Raw genomic sequence first — 15,393 nt, 5'->3', positions numbered from 1 at the left:
TGTCACTTTAAATAGAAATTCTCTTGATTTTCCCTGATTCATCCCTGCTTGTCTTAATCCAAACGCTAATACCCAGTGTAACTGAATCTGTATCTGAAACAACCCAAATCATTCTAACACATACCAGGAAGTAGAGCCGTCACTGTCTGGCCCGTACATGTCAGTGCAACAGTATCAGCATTCATTCAGAAGCTGTATAAGGTAAGAGAGGCTACATGTGGTCTGTTTGTGCGAGGTCGTGTGCACAGTGTATGTGTGTGTGTGTATGTGTGAGAGAATGTGTTTACATTGATCATTTCCTGTAGCTCACTTTCACAATGGTTTCCCCTTTCACAAAAATCACATAAAGGAGAGAGTCCATCTTTCACTTCATCTCTATCTCTCTCTCTCCCTCCCTCCTCATCCTGTTTTTCTACATCTACAGCATGACGACCTGCGTCTCATATTTGCCTCAGACATGTAGACCTATTAGTGTATGGCCATTACTGGAATGTGTGCGTCTGTGTGGTAAATGTTGCATGGAGTTATGAAAGCATATAAATGTATCTAAAGTATGCATGTGTGTTTATGTGAATCTTGTCCTGTATTAGGTTACAATAATGGAACCACTTAAGAAATGACATAGTCTCTAGGCACATACACACACACACACACACACACTGTCATTACATTATCTCATAGATGTGAGAGGCAACAATGCGAGTGTATTGAGAAATGGTCGTATCGCATGTCGCAATTATTGCACAGTTGTCAATTGTGCCATAGTTTATAATTTATTATCGTCCATTTGGACCCAAGCCTCTTATAGCGGCCTCATTATAGGAATTTAATTTTTCCTCTATTTATATACGTATGCGATCACAACTCACTAGACAATCACTAAAATCCTTCTAGTCAGGCCCGTCTGCAGCATCTGAAGTAGAAAGCCTCCACTCAGCAGGTTTACCTCATTTGAATTAGGGGAGCTGCTGCTGTCGGCCAATCAGGGCCCAGTATTGTGTCGGTTCTGCCTCTCAGGACTTACTCTGCAAATCTGTTCAATAAATGCACTTCAAACTAAAATGTATTTATTTGCAAAACATCTGGAAGAACATTATTTTTTTCCTGAGCCATAGTATATTTAAAAACAAAATTATGAAACTGAATCATATGGGACCTTTAAACCTCTCAGCTTTGGGACCCAAATCAGAAACGTAGTGTCATCCTCTTGTCATGAAATCAAAAGACTATTCTTGACATGCAACGACCCAAAAGAGAAAAGCCCCGGACACATTTTGGGGCCTGGTCCAAAGTTTGAGAAACCAGGATATGAATATTTACTATATTCACAGGCCTTCCAGTATATCTAAACTATAGAGTCATTGCAGTGCTTGCTGCTATCGGTCCTGTATGGCACTAACACTAAAATTGCCAGGGTTAAGGGTTAGTGTCCCACTGGGTCACACTGATGCTGAGCTGAAAATGAATGAATGAACGAACTGTAGTGGAAAAATGCTTTAGATAAAAGTGTCTAACAAATGGCAGATACCCATCAAAATTATGTCAGAAATGTGGCTGGGGCAACTGAAAATGGATCCATTGAATATTGAATGTTGTCCCTGTGAGTGTCTTTGTGTGTGTGTGTGTGTGTGTGTGTGTGGATCCACTGGAATAAGCCAGAGATGGAGAGAGAAAATAGGAATGGGAGATGGGGATTTGTGGTGAAGAGAGAGAGAGAGGGAGTGTGAGGGAGGGACAGAGGAGAGGCTTTCTTGTTTTCTCTAGCTCATTTGTAGAAGAGGAAGGGGCGGTCCAATTAGCCTCATAAACCAATGACATGAAGACAGAGAGTGAGAGGAAGAAGGCAGAGAGGTTTTAGCCACACAATCAGTGATGTACCAGATGAGCACAGGCGACAAGAAGAAGAGAGAGAAGACAAGGCGGCAAGGCAAAGACACCGAGTTTTCCTCTTTAGACTCAGGCAATCAAGCTTCTTGGTGATTTTTAAAGGGGAACCTCAGTCAGTTTTAGGCACCTGTTGAGGCCGGACAGGAGCTTCACTTCTCCTCTGACAAGCAGCCATGGCCTCCATGGTGTCGGGCTGCGTGACGGACTTCTTCACCTACGAGACCACCAAGTCTGTGGTGGTGAAGAGCTGGTCAGTGGGCATCATCAACCGCGTTGTGCAGCTGCTCATCATCGCCTACTTTGTCGGGTCAGTAGTGTATATGTGTGTGTGTGTGAGGAAAAAGTGTGTTTTGTGCATGTTTTCTTGTTGACATATTTGCGCATGTGATCAACTTATTCTCTTCACTATCTATCTCTTTATCTATCTATCTATCTATCTAACTATCCATGTAAAACTAGAGTCAGTATCTGTAAAAATCCAAATCTCTCATTTATCTTTGCATCTCTCAGTCTTACAGGAAGTGAAATTCTCTCTCTCCCTCTCTCTCTCTCTCTCTCTCTCCACCCCAGGTGTAATAACAGGTGTTTGTCTTAAACCCTCCAATGACTCCCAGGGAAAAGTGAAGGAAAACAGTTTTTTACAACCCTTCCATAACATCCCCATTGTTAATCTGTCATCCGCTAGATGCAGTGTGTGCACTGCAAAAAATATCCGTCTTACCATTCAGTCTATTGACTCTTAAGTTCTTATTTTATTTGAAACAAGTGGAGAAATCTGCCAACAGGGTGAGATTCCTTCACTTGTTTCCAATGCAAATTAACTTGTTTTATGACTTTTATTGAATAAAGGAACATTATCTTGATACTAGTCGTGTGATCACGTGGTGTGTCAAGAAATTTTGCCAAAACGGGTGAAACTGCACTGGAAATTAGTTGATTTTTTTCTCTTGTTTTAACAAAAATCCAATTTTATGTCTGATTATGAGATAAAATGACTGTTTCTTTGCAGTGTGTGGCTGTGCAAAGTATCAGGCTCCCAGTTAATTTTGCAGGTAGCATGGAAACATGGGAAATTATGTGTTTTTCAATTCCTTCATTTAACTCTTAACTCGCTGTGTTTCCCTGTGATCTGCAGCTGGGTTTTCATCCATGAGAAAGCCTACCAGGTGACCGACACGGGCATCGAGTCCTCTGTTATGACCAAAGTCAAAGGCTTCGGTTACCATAACAACCGGGTGATGGATGTGGCCGACTACGTCTCCCCTTCACAGGTGCGGGACCCCTGATAGCACATGGCCGCAGATTCCCTCTTTAACGCTTCCGTACTCAGTGAGAGGTCAAAAGGTCAAGAGAGGTTGGGTGGCAGTCTGTGGTGCAGATGAGGCATCTGAGAGTCAGTGTGACTTTTTGGCACCATCATTGATCCCGCAACTGTGGTTTAAGTGTTTATGATAATGAACGAGCGGCCTATCACAGTTTATGACTCGGTCTATCTGTTGGTTACACTACCTCCCATTCAAAGGTGTTTTTGATGGCAGTTTTGTGTGTATTTTGGGATACACACTTAGAATATCTTATTGATTTACTAATAAAAAAATCTGTTCACATAAAAATCTCTATATTATGTTATTAAAGATCTATAGACATGGCTTGGAAGCAAGAAAAATGAAAACTTGCAAGTTGCAATTTTGTACAATTGTGACACAGTGGGAAATTACATGGAATTACTAATTAATTAATTTATAGACTCTCAAAGTTCATTTTCCAGTGTTAATGAGTGATAACAATTGTTGATTGGAGAGTTGTTTTTTCACTCATAGAGCTGATGTGGCTCTAGAGCGGGTGTTCAAAACTATCAAAAGTGTTAAATTAGCTCTGACGGGTGTAGACTGATATTGTTACACTTTTACACTTAAATTAACACTGACGATTTTGCTGTGCAACTGGGAAAAGGTCATATATGGGATAACCTGTTTACATACATCTTAATGGTAATACTTGGCAAAATATGCCAAGTATTACCATGGAAAAACCTACACAGACTACAAAAAGCAACAGTGACAGCAATAAGGTTTATATGCCTCACTATCCTAAATGATATCTGCAGTTCCCAGCTATAATATCCGGCTCCTCTTAATCAGGATATGAGCTTATCCAGGTTGTTGAAAACAGGATACGGTGTTTACATAGACCAACTCTTACATGGAAACCAGAAAAATAGCAAAATATTAACATGCAACATGCACCCAATGATGGTTTTACACTCAAAGAGGCTTGAAAATATTCTGATTAAGCAATAAACCATGGGAAGCCGTGCTTTGACAGTAATTTATAAAATGGACAGCTTTAGTCCTCAGTTCTGATTGGCTGAGTCGCATTCAAAATTGTTGTAAAATACCCAGCGAACTCACATAACTACCACATAACAGTTGATTTAAATGTTAATGAGAAATCACACTTATAAACAACTTTGTTTACCTACTGTTCAAAACCTATGTTGTTTAGAATAACTTTTCATTATAGTTAATTATTATCACTTAAAAGTTAGAGATTTTTAACATTTGCTAGCATTTTACTGTTTTTGATATTCTGTATTGGCATTTTGTCCTGCAGAGAATTTGTTCAGTATGATCAATCATTTATACTGTGAATACATTCTCATTGATTGATTGATTGATTGATTGATTGATTCATTCATTCATTCAGTCTTTGGAGAGGGGCAGTGTGCTCTGAACATCCTCAAAGGTATAATAGCTTTTACTGCATACAATGGTACAAAAAACATGTACTGACTGAAAAGTTTTCTTCAAAATAGTATTCAGATATAATACATTTTTTTTTTTTTAAACTGGAAAATGAGAAAGAAGCAGCTGTAGTGAGCCAGACGTACTATATCTTTTACCTGTTTCATTGGTTGGCTGAAACTACCCATTGTATAATATTACATGACACAACATGAAAACACATATTATATCATCCACATTCTTCTATCTTCAGGGTGCAGCTGTGTTCTGCATCATGACCAAGCTCATCGTCACAGAGAACCAGTTCCAAGGAAAATGTGCAGAGGTGAGTCCACATTCAGATCTCATACTGTGAGGGAATCGGCCGCTGCTCAGTCAGTTTAACCGACTTTATCAGTAAGAGGGTGATGGGGCTCGGTCGGTCAGTCATCCAGAAATGCTCAAAGGACATTACAGGCATTAGGTTTAGCCCGTCTGGAGAAAATAATCCATTGTGTATCATGTTGTATTTAATGCGTCTGTGCATGTTTGAATGTGTAATGTGTGTGTGTGTGTGTGTGTGTCTGCTCTTTTGCAGACTGTTTCTATGTTTAATTGTGACACGGATGAAGACTGTAAGAAGCATTTTGGTGCCTACCTTAGCAATGGTGAGTCCAACTTCTTAACTAATCTGAGCATCTCTTCTGCAATAAAAAAACTAGAGTCAGTATCTATAAAGTTGCAGACTGCAGCTGTCTCACCACAGAGATGGAGACGTTTCTGTGGGTTGGGCATACAGTTAAACATAGGATCTATCATGCTTATTTTATCAAAATAAATCTCTCGTTTATCTTTGTATCTCTCTCAGTCTTACAGGAAGTGAAATTCTCTCTCTCCCTCTCTCTCTCTCTCTCTCTCACTCTCTCTCTCTCTCCACCCCAGGTGTAATAACAGGTGTTTGTCTTAAACCCTCCAATGACTCCCAGGGAATGTGTGAGATTGAGGGCTGGTGTCCAACCGAGAATGACTCGATCAAGAGGTGACACACACACACCTACACACACACACACACACACCTACACACACACACACAACACACACACACACACACACCACCTCCGCTCTCATCCTCATTCCTCCTTCTTTACCACCGTCCCTCTCAGTAAACCGATGCTGGATGTGAAAAACTTCACCATCTTTATCAAGAACAGTATCCGCTTCCCTCTCTTCAACATCACCAGGTGAGTTGCACACACACACACACACACTTAAGCATCTGGCAGCCTTATCATAAGTTAACAAATGCGTGAGAAATGTGGGTGAATCTCATAATCACACTTTTTTCTACCCCAGTCAGCCTCACATCGTAACCCCTTGACATAATCTCTCTCTCTCTCTCAGAGGAAACTTCCCTTCCGATCTGACCTCGGATCAGATCAAGAATTGTAATTACCATCCGGTGACGAACCCCCTCTGCCCCATCTTCCGGGTGGGGGACGTGTTGAGCTACACCAAGCAAGACGTGGCCGAGCTCGCCAAAAAGGTCCCACCTCCGTTTCCCCTCCTTCTCCCCACCCTTCATCCTCAGTGGAACACACAAAATGATTTAATTCCTATTGCAGCTGGATCTGTTACTGCTCCCACTCAACCCACCTAAACTCAGTGTAATCACCTGTTATTTGCAGAATAGAGTTTACCCACTTGTTGGGGTTGATATAAATCTCTATGACTTCAGGCATCATAGTAAGCAGTATCAAACTGATGTAAGTTCTAAGAAACAATAAGGCATAAATGAATTCTTTTCTGAAAATACAATAGATTTTTGTTCATATCGGTGGTTGTTCGGCCTTATGATGTCAGAGTTTACCCTTCTTTTATTTCCCACTACGTCACTGAATAGAAGAAAGCCAGAAAATGCTCACTGTGCGTCTCTCTCAGGGTGGAGAAATAGGAATAAACATTCAGTGGAAGTGTAACCTGGACCTGGACATCGAGAAGTGCGGGCCCAAGTACTCTTTCACGCGACTGGACGCCCCGTTTGAAAAGAACGCCGTCTCCAAAGGCTACAACTTCAGGTAGTGGGAAAATTAGTTTCTCATTTTCTGTCTTCATCTGCATCAGATCGTCCGTCATTGGCCATAAGCCCACCATCTCTCCCGTCTTCCTGTCCTCACTGCCTTTTCTTATTTATCGTTTCCTCCTCTCTGTCTGCAGGTTTGCCAAATATTTCAAGACAGAAAATGGGACTGAGTTTCGAACGCTGCACAAAGCCTTCGCCATCCGCTTTGATATTATGGTTACTGGCAATGTGAGTTGTGTGGAAATGTGATAATGTGTGTGTGTGTGGTTTGTGTTCCTCATGTTTGGCTTGGTAAGGGACAAAAACAATAGTTTTGGGGTTTGGGTTAGGTTCAAATTTTCATTCCTTCGGCGAGATCTTACATCAGCCGCCGTCCAAATTCTGGATAGTGTTACTGTAGTTTGGTGAGAAGATTGGTCTTGTGAAATCCTCATCAAGTATGTTGAGAACATTGTCAGGTTTGTCAAAAAACACGTTTATCATATTTCTGTGCTTTCAGGCAGGGAAGTTCAACACTATTCCAACACTGATCAACTTGGTAGCTGCCTTCACCTCTGTTGGACTGGTAAGATCTGCACATCTTCTTCAAAAACAATGAAAATATACTTTCTCATAGCTATCAAAGTAATAACTACTGTTCTGTGTGGTTGCAGGGTACGGTTCTCTGTGATGTTATCCTACTGAACTTCATGAAAGGGGCGGAGCAGTACAAAGCCAAGAAGTTCGAGGAGGTAAACGCTACATTAAATTAGCAACACATTGTCCTTTTTTCGTTTATAGTTCCATGCATCTTGCCTCAAAACGAGTGGAAGTAGCAACAGCAGTAGTCTGTGAGGGAACTTCCCGATCTCGACCTTGATCTCAATCAAAAACAGGATTGGTGTTACTATTTAACTTCGTCCTTGATCTTGTATCTTTTCATTCCATCCCTCTCTCTCTCCCAGGTGTCAGAAGCCCAGATACAAGCGATCCTCTCCCAGAGCCCGAGCAGCCAGCTGTCAGTCAAACCAGATATCAAGAGCTCCTGTGACTCTGGAGCCATCTCCCTCTCTAATGACTAAGCCTCTGACTGACGACGTCTTCAGCCGATCTGAAGAAAAAACATTCCCCTCTATCTCTCCTCACTCTCATTGAACTGCAGTTGGATTTCATTCAGATTTCCTCAGCTTTAGATGAATTCTCCCTTTTCCCTAGAAAGAGATTCACTACACCTTTTCTGGATGTCAGGGTGCTGCAATCAGTTTTAGTATAGGTTAGTAGTTTAAGTTTAAGTATTGGTGCTGGAATAGGGTAAAGTTGGCCTTAGATGCTGCCAATTCTGCAATTCCCCAACTGGAACTGGGAGTCGAAGGTGATCTATCACCCTGTAGCCCATAACGGCAACTTCACTGTCAAGATGGAGTATCCTGGTTATCGACCCTCAGCCCAAAGCAAGGCTTATGTAAGAATCACCTCAAATATAATAATCAATGAGAAGCAAAGCCCTCACCATGTATCTACTGCTTGTTGAAGTCATAAAACCCAGAGGGAAACATATGTACACTATGAGGAACCCGCTGTTATTTTATTGTAAATAGTCTCATAAAACCATACAGCATCTTAACTACAAGAAAATGTAAATTTGTATAACCTACTGATCTTATATGCCGGTTTGTCAGGCCAAATCTTACAGCTGAAATTCTCCAATCCGTCCTCTTCTCACTGTGGATGTGCTTTGCTAAGAATTTGAAAAACAAATGTTTGACAGTACTAAGAAATAAACTTTTTGCCTAACACTTTGCATTATTTCTCTACTGTATGTGTGAGTGCGTATGTATGAGCTTACATTCACACACACAGCACCCACCCTTCCTCTCCTCCCTGCACAGAGGCGCTGAAGAGCCTCTTAATGATGTAAAAACCCTGCTAATAATGGTGTGTGTGTGGAGGGAGGGAGGGAGGGAGGGGGTGCAATCCCCCAGCTACATGAGTGTGTGGCTTGTGGTTTACAAATGGGCCATTATTAGTCCATTTCTGGGAGATGACAGGAGATGTTACTGTATAGACTAATGGACAAGGATCATACTGGCAGATAATGACCGAGTGTGTAATTCTCTTCTGTTATTCCCCATTGTTCGTCTATGACAATGTTGTCTTGATTCTCTCTTTGCTTTACCCCTATACCTCCATCACAATAAATGACATTTATGTAATCCTCGAGCTCCTACATCTTTCTTGCTCTCTGTCACTTTCCCTCCCACACACACACACACACACACACACACACGGAAGTTCCCCTATACCCCTTCCTTCCACTATAGACTAACAAATCACCTAAAGAGCCTCTTAATGGCTCTGACAGTGATTAATGAGAGCAGAGAGCTGTTGAAGTGCGGACACAGGATTTGACAGCAGTTAGGCTTGATGTACTAATTTAATCACACAAGTCAATATTATACATTTAATGGAAATGACAGAATATGATACACAGTGGCATTAAGTACTCTGTCTCTGAGTGCTCTTCTGGCCTGGTTCTTCTGTGGCTGGAAAGACAAATGCTTTCTCAAAAAAAAAACTCACACTACTCAAACTGTAACAGCATTTGAGGACTTTATACAGTATATGTGTGTGTGTGTATCATCTTGTCCAGTTTTCACAGTACACCATGTAAAGTGGACTAAAGGAGTGGTGACCAGAACTTAACTCAGAATGTACTTTCCCAATCGCCTGTTCATGACGCGACGCATTATGTGAGCGCTGGCGATGGTGACAAGTTTGAGAACAAAAATCACTAATCATCTGAAGAAGACTGAGAACAACAATTCCACAAAGAGGAGTAGAAACCACTGATAGACAGCCGCAGCTATGGCTCCAACCCTCCTCAGGGGCTCCCAGAGAGGAGGCTAGCAGATGCAACCAAGGTCAGACAGGGAGCCATTACCAAGAGACAGAGGATATGGAGAGCGAGTAAGTGACTCCGACAGTGGACCAGGAGGAGGAGGAGGAGGAGACAGCATCTCGGGGGAAAGCTCTAAAACATGGTGGAAGGACATTAGCAACACTGTTTCAGCAGTAGCTTGGACACAGACACTGGATGTGAGACAGAGACAGGAGAGCATGGACAGTGACACCTGAATACACCAAACAGGGCGGAGAAAAGAAAAAAAATCCTTCACTTGTTGAACTGATAGGGTGAAAATCCTGGTGGCTGCAGGCTTGAGATTAGAGAGTCGGGCTTGTTGCCGGTTTGAACCTCTGGACCAGCTGGGAAAATCTGGGCAGTTTCAATGAGTAACAATGAGCAAAACAAATGCCTAATTGCTGCAGGCACAGTGGAAGACTGTAGCTGTACAGGTGTGGATGTGTGTTACTGTATGAATGTGAAGCAAGGTGTTGCTGTTTGAATAAAGGTCAAAAACTTAAGAGTCAAAACAATGTGTCACGTACCAAATGCTTATGGAGCTCTTTGTATTTTGCTGCTTTGATTTGGTTCTGTGTTCAAAATCCAGATATTTTAATGAATTAATATTCGAAACAATGGTGGCCTGGAGAGAGACGCGGAGCCAGGGAGACACACAGTGATGTTCATGCATCCAGGGAGAAAAACCAGCCGAGAAACAGTCTGTCTGCACTGCAAAAAATACCCATCTTAACATGGCATTTAATCTAGTATTGAGTCGTAAAATCTTATTTTCTTAAAACAAGAGAAAAAACATGTGACTATGGGGTGAGATAGTTTCACCTGTTTCCAATGCAAATCAACTTTTTGATACTTGATTTTGATACTGCTGGAGCCTTATTTCAAGATCTTCTTTCAGAAAATGCTAAAACAAATATAAATGCATTGGAATCAAGTGAAACTATCTCACCTCACTGTCAGATCTTTCCACTTGTTTTAAGGAAAAGCAAGACTGTGAGACTCAACTCTCCAAATGACTGTCTGAGATGGATATGTTTTGCAGTTTGCCGGTCATTGCCTGTGCTTCCTCCCTGTCTTCCTCCTCTTCAGGGCCAGTATCCAGGCAGGGAGACCGGGCCGTGGTGCCGGTGCCGCCGCCGCCGCCGCCGCCTGCTCCATCCCGACCTCCTCCTCTATCACAGAGTCCTCCTCCCCCGTCCCAGAATCCTCCTCGGAGTCCGTGCCGTCTGGATTCAGGTCGATGGGCGCGATGGTCACCACTGCCTCCGAGAAGCGAACCCGGCGGCCCTCCTCCACTCTCCTCTGAGCCCGAGGACATAGGAAAGATGGAGAGAAAATGGCATTGAAAGAAATAGTTGATTGAAATTCATATTCACCTCCATCCCAAAATGTTGTACGTGGTCTTCTATGTAAAATTCACCACTCAATATTCCAAAAAACATGATTCCATCCTCAAATACTTTGTAGACAAATCTCTTAAAATGGTTAAAACCACCTTAACTGTAACAATAAATGTCACTTTATTCACATAGTAGATGTCTCATTTTGGAACAAAACTTTTAATATATTCTGTGTACCCGCTTTAACAGTTCCACCAATCCTAACTGCAACATAGATCATATTTTTATTTTATACCACAAGGAGGCACTGTGATACAGAGGGCAAAATACAGTCACAGGAACAGTTCATCTTACCTTTTTTGTCACTGTTTCTGTTGATATGGAGGACTGTGAATCTTGAGATATGGAGTGTTTGAGTACACTCCGGGGCGCAAGAATACGAGGAGTAGAAGAAGATGGAGACAGAAGGGGAGGAGACATGGGGGGATATAAAGGCATTGTGACATTATCATCCTTGAACTCTGTTCTCTCATGGCTGGTCGCTGTGCTTGGTGAAGATAGGAACTCATCTGTAAAGACAAGAGAGAGAATTGTGTTTCCAACCAAATATCAGCTTCAACTGACCGACCTCTTGACGTTTTAACTGAAATGTAGACATGGGATAGAGAGATTAAAGTATTCGGTTGTTCTTCTGACCTCTCTCTGCCTCTCTCCTGTCTGTCGTCTCCCCCTCCTCCGCTCCTCTCTTCTCCTGTGAAGGATGCACTCTCTTTCTGTTGAGGTGGACTCTGCTCTTCAGGGCCGAGTTGTCCAGAATGTCTGCAGGCTGTGAGGAAAAACAGATAACAAGGTGATCAACTCTCAACTGAAAAATTATAAGAGGACACATACAAAACTGGCATGAAAAGAACAAGACATGTGTTACAAAATGATAGAGTTTAGGAAAAGTGCTTATGGATGTTGGAGAGAGTGGGATTGGAGAGAATATCATTTTCATCAGGGAATTTCCTTTCAAAGTGGTAAATTGGTGGCGGGTTGTTATTACATTGTAAGTGATATCTTACCTTTATATGGGAAAAGTCCTCTTGAGCTGTATGTTCCAGTCCCGGTCCGCTCTCCTCAGACTCCATATCTGATTGGGTATGACCGTGTTCCATTGGTTCTGATTGGCTGGCCTCACCTTGAACATCCTGTCCTGGCATGTGATTTGGTTCTGAAATGTCCATGTTGACAGATATTGGTGCCATGCCGAAGTCTGAAACTTGGGGTGACTCACTTCCTCTGAAGCTCCATTGGCTGTTGGGGATCGCAGATGATTGGCCACCGTCTCGGTGTTGAGGGTTCGGAGTGGTTTCTAGTTGGCTTGTTGGCTGTTCTGATGCTCCCTGATTGGTTGAGATGCCTGATAGGGTGGGGTTTAGGAACTTGGCCCACTCTTGACCTGTGAGGATCTCCTCCAGTAAGCTGAACGACCCCAGGCCAAACTCAAAGTCACTGGTAGATCTGTCAAGACAAAAGATTCTCTAAATGCAAACAACACCTAATAATTTACCTCTGTCTCAAAAACAGAAACTATAAACTTTTGTGGCCGATTCTCATATTCTCTTACTATGTGTGTGTATGTGATCTTGTATCCTTATAAAGGAGCCTTATGAAAATCTCACAAGCCTCATAAAAATATGTGAATGTTTTCATATTGTGAAATTATTGTGTCAGTCACTGTGCACGAGTGCCAGGGTGCAGAGTGAAAAGAGATAGCTGATGACAGCTACTGTCAGTGACAGGGGCGTGTTTGTCACATCGGGCCAACTATCACCATCATTTGTCATATCACCCCAACTAATATCACAGCTATGGTTGGAAACATCTCTCAAATACCTCACATATCTCACTCATTTTGCTGAAGGCGTATCAACGAAACCTGACTGTGTGAACCTTTAGGCTGCTTATCCCAAGTCACATTGACTGGTGTCATTCCTGAACCTGTGCATGATTATTCATATGGCCAATCTGCTACTCTGGTGCTGGTTTGAGTGTATTTTTATGTTTTTTTAGGATGGTTTGCTAGTAGATTACCTGATGTGACTGTCTGCAGTGCCGTCTTCTGTGTGTGAGAGCGTAGGAGTATCAATATTATCACTCCTGTCTAGTGAATGGGGCGTCCTCCCTCCTTCCTTATTTGACGTGTTGATGAGAGTTTCTGCTGCTGATGGCTGCTTTTGAGGTGAAAACTGTTGAGTACACACATGATTCAATCTTCCTCATAATAAAAAAGAAGTTGCATCTTGACAAATACAAGGTAAAATAGAATTAAAGAACACTACTCACTTCATTTTCCGTCTCATTCTTCATCTCTCCCCCTCCCTCTTCTTTCCCCTTCTTCCCTAAACTCCCATGCCTCTCCCTCCATCGCTCCTTGATCTTCTGTGTCCATCTCCGCGTTTTGACCTCAGACAGTCGCTTTTTCAGTTTTCTGTCTGAGGTGCTGTTGGCTGTCCATGCCTCCATGTCTTTACTTTGCGCCAAAGCTCCCACACCTCCATTTCCCAGATGCAACACTTTATTTCCCTCACTGTCTGTGCCCAGATTTGCCTCTGCGGGCTTCAAGGACCAAGTGTAGACTCTGGGTGTAAAGCCCTGGACTGAGGCGGGAGAGCCGTCGTGGTCCTGAGTCTGTGCCGGGGTTCCAGAGGTCAAAGGTGAAGCATCAGGAAGCGAAACTCGGCCGTCTGTGACAGCATCCTTCGCTATAAAATCCTCAGCAGGAATGTACTTTTTCATTGCAGAACGGCCATCGCCCTCCTTTTCCTCTTGTATCTCATCTTCGGTCCGCTGAAAGGAGGTGACATCAGCGTCCTTAGGTGATTTCGCAGGAAGCAGCTGCCCCGTTCTTGTCGGGGTGACCGCCGGTGACACGGTCTGTCCCGACCCCCTGTCCTCCCCTCTATCACTGTCAGTGTTGTCTTTGTGGGAGGGGGAGGAAACGAGACTCGGAGAAGAAGAGAAAGCCATCGTTTCCAGTTCACAGCCTGGTTGTCGTCCTTTGAGGCCGACCGCAGGCCGGCCCAACTCGCTGTCCCACGCCGGGATCCCAAACTCCTCCCTGGAATCCCACCTCCTCACCTCATGCCTAGGGTTGCCGTTATTACCCAGCCCTCCTCTGCCCTCTACCTTTGGCTCGCTGGTGATGTCATCAGTCTGAACCACCCCATTCACAGGGATGCTGTTTACTCTGCCAGCAGTCTGGAGGCTGGGAGCCCCTCTCCCTCCGCTCTGACCCCGGTCGGGAGCAGAGGCGGCGGTGGGGCCGGGTGGGCGGAGGCACGCCTGGCCGTCTGCGCCCGGCTGGAGCGTCAGTCTCTGCAGCATAGACTGGAGAAGAGCCTGGGTGTCTGTGGTGGGGCTGCGTAGCTGAGACATCCAGGAATTGAACTTGGACTTGGACGGACCCAACTACTGTGTTTCAATTCCAAAAGTCACACGAAAGCACATCGGCGGTGAGAAAACAGACACTTGAGGCTGTGACACCTGGAGTTGTTTCTGTGTGAGGGTCGTCTGTAATGTTCAACCTCACCCTTTTGTCCAAGTGACCAATCCTGTTTTGCTAAAGTTGTTTTCTTCTTTTTTCACGTTCCAGTCTTTTCCATGATCACTATTTCAGCTGCTCGCCTCAAATATTCTTAATACACATCTCTTCATGTTTACCTTCCTCTGCTAGGAATGCCTTGTTTTTCTCGGTGTATGTTGCTTCTTCTCACAGATTCTTCTCTGCCATACTGCCTCCACTCCTCCATGATCTTTGAAAAACTTTCAACACTGTCTCTCTCTCTCTCTCTCCTATTGTGTCCAGAACACAGCCGTGCTAAAAACAGACACACTTTTCCTCCGCTCAGCCCTTCGCTTGCCTTCTCACGTTCTGTCAAACTCTCTCTCTCTGCGTCTCACCAGATGTCTGGAGTTTCTGTGTGCAAAGGTTGGTCAGTCACACCTCTTCAGCTACAGTCATCAATGACGGGAGGAGAGACAGTACAGCAGCGTTCCTCAGGCCTTACAGACACACTAAAGCGGACCAACGGGAAAGACCAGTGAGGCTAGATAACTGTGCATTGACAGTGTCTCTCTCACTCTACTATCTCTTTGTACTGCCCTCCCTTCCTTCCTAGTTCTCTCCTCAGTCACACATGGGCGCACACACCCTCTTTCTCTCCACTGTGGCCCTGCTGTGGTCACAGGGCGTTTTGGTAGGCACATTTTGCTATTTATACGCCTGTGGTTTAACGCTGAAGTAAATGAAATCGCCTCCCATGGGCTGCTCAGCTTCTTTTGTAGCAAGGCTGGGAATTCTTTTGTCTTTTTTTTTTTTTTTTTTTACCAAACTAAAAATGTAAACAGGCCTTCACTTGTGTGGTAGAAATAGATTATGATGCTCTAAATAACTTTTAACAATAGCTACAGCATGACTAG

General features: G+C 43.4%; 2 protein-coding genes across 4 annotated transcripts; one reads left to right on the top strand and one right to left on the bottom strand.

Annotated features, from left to right (window-relative positions):
- The first annotated feature begins 2,060 nt into the window (after positions 1-2,060).
- Positions 2,061-7,751, top strand: LOC139667078 (P2X purinoceptor 3-like). Its single transcript, XM_071546470.1, has 12 exons — positions 2,061-2,194; positions 3,023-3,158; positions 4,885-4,956; positions 5,209-5,278; positions 5,553-5,649; positions 5,774-5,851; positions 6,012-6,153; positions 6,549-6,685; positions 6,825-6,918; positions 7,190-7,255; positions 7,344-7,421; positions 7,635-7,751. The coding sequence occupies exons 1-12, from the start codon at positions 2,061-2,063 to the stop codon at positions 7,749-7,751; spliced, it is 1,221 nt and encodes a 406-aa protein (XP_071402571.1).
- A 1,333-nt stretch (positions 7,752-9,084) lies between these two features.
- LOC139667079 (uncharacterized) lies at positions 9,085-14,889 on the bottom strand. 3 transcript variants are annotated; one of them, XM_071546472.1, is made up of 6 exons: positions 13,258-14,889; positions 13,006-13,145; positions 11,994-12,432; positions 11,626-11,755; positions 11,284-11,498; positions 9,085-10,891 (listed from the first exon to the last, which is right to left on the bottom strand). In XM_071546472.1, exons 1-6 carry the CDS (start codon positions 14,347-14,349, stop codon positions 10,640-10,642), a joined length of 2,268 nt encoding a protein of 755 aa, XP_071402573.1. In that variant the 5' UTR covers positions 14,350-14,889; the 3' UTR covers positions 9,085-10,639. The 3 variants fall into 3 exon arrangements, with proteins under 3 accessions (XP_071402573.1, XP_071402574.1, XP_071402572.1); XM_071546473.1 differs by having other exon boundaries at positions 13,006-13,142; XM_071546471.1 differs by having other exon boundaries at positions 13,006-13,160; positions 13,258-14,888.
- Positions 14,890-15,393: the final 504 nt, after the last annotated feature.

This window comes from Centroberyx affinis, unplaced genomic scaffold, assembly GCF_046629955.1.
Source record: "Centroberyx affinis isolate AG114_WGS23_722 - 3 ecotype Tasmania unplaced genomic scaffold, CSIRO-AGI_Caff_v1 ptg005284l_1, whole genome shotgun sequence".
NCBI lineage: Eukaryota > Metazoa > Chordata > Actinopteri > Beryciformes > Berycidae > Centroberyx > Centroberyx affinis.
The sequence above is the reverse complement of the archived record's forward strand: the minus strand, read 5'-3'. Positions and strand labels throughout refer to the sequence as shown.

Bases quoted from the DNA above. Each gene is read 5' to 3' on its own strand.
- LOC139667078 (XM_071546470.1), top strand. From the start codon at position 2,061: ATGGCCTCCATGGTGTCGGGCTGCGTGACGGACTTCTTCACCTACGAG. The intron at 5,279-5,552 runs GTGAGTCCAACT...TCTCCACCCCAG, and splicing joins TGGTGCCTACCTTAGCAATG to GTGTAATAACAGGTGTTTGT. The intron at 5,650-5,773 runs GTGACACACACA...CGTCCCTCTCAG, and splicing joins GAGAATGACTCGATCAAGAG to TAAACCGATGCTGGATGTGA.
- LOC139667079 (XM_071546471.1), bottom strand. From the start codon at position 14,349: ATGTCTCAGCTACGCAGCCCCACCACAGACACCCAGGCTCTTCTCCAG. The intron at 11,756-11,993 runs GTAAGATATCAC...TTTTCCTCACAG, and splicing joins AGGACTTTTCCCATATAAAG to CCTGCAGACATTCTGGACAA. The intron at 11,499-11,625 runs GTCAGAAGAACA...TTGTCTTTACAG, and splicing joins CAGGAGAGAGGCAGAGAGAG to ATGAGTTCCTATCTTCACCA.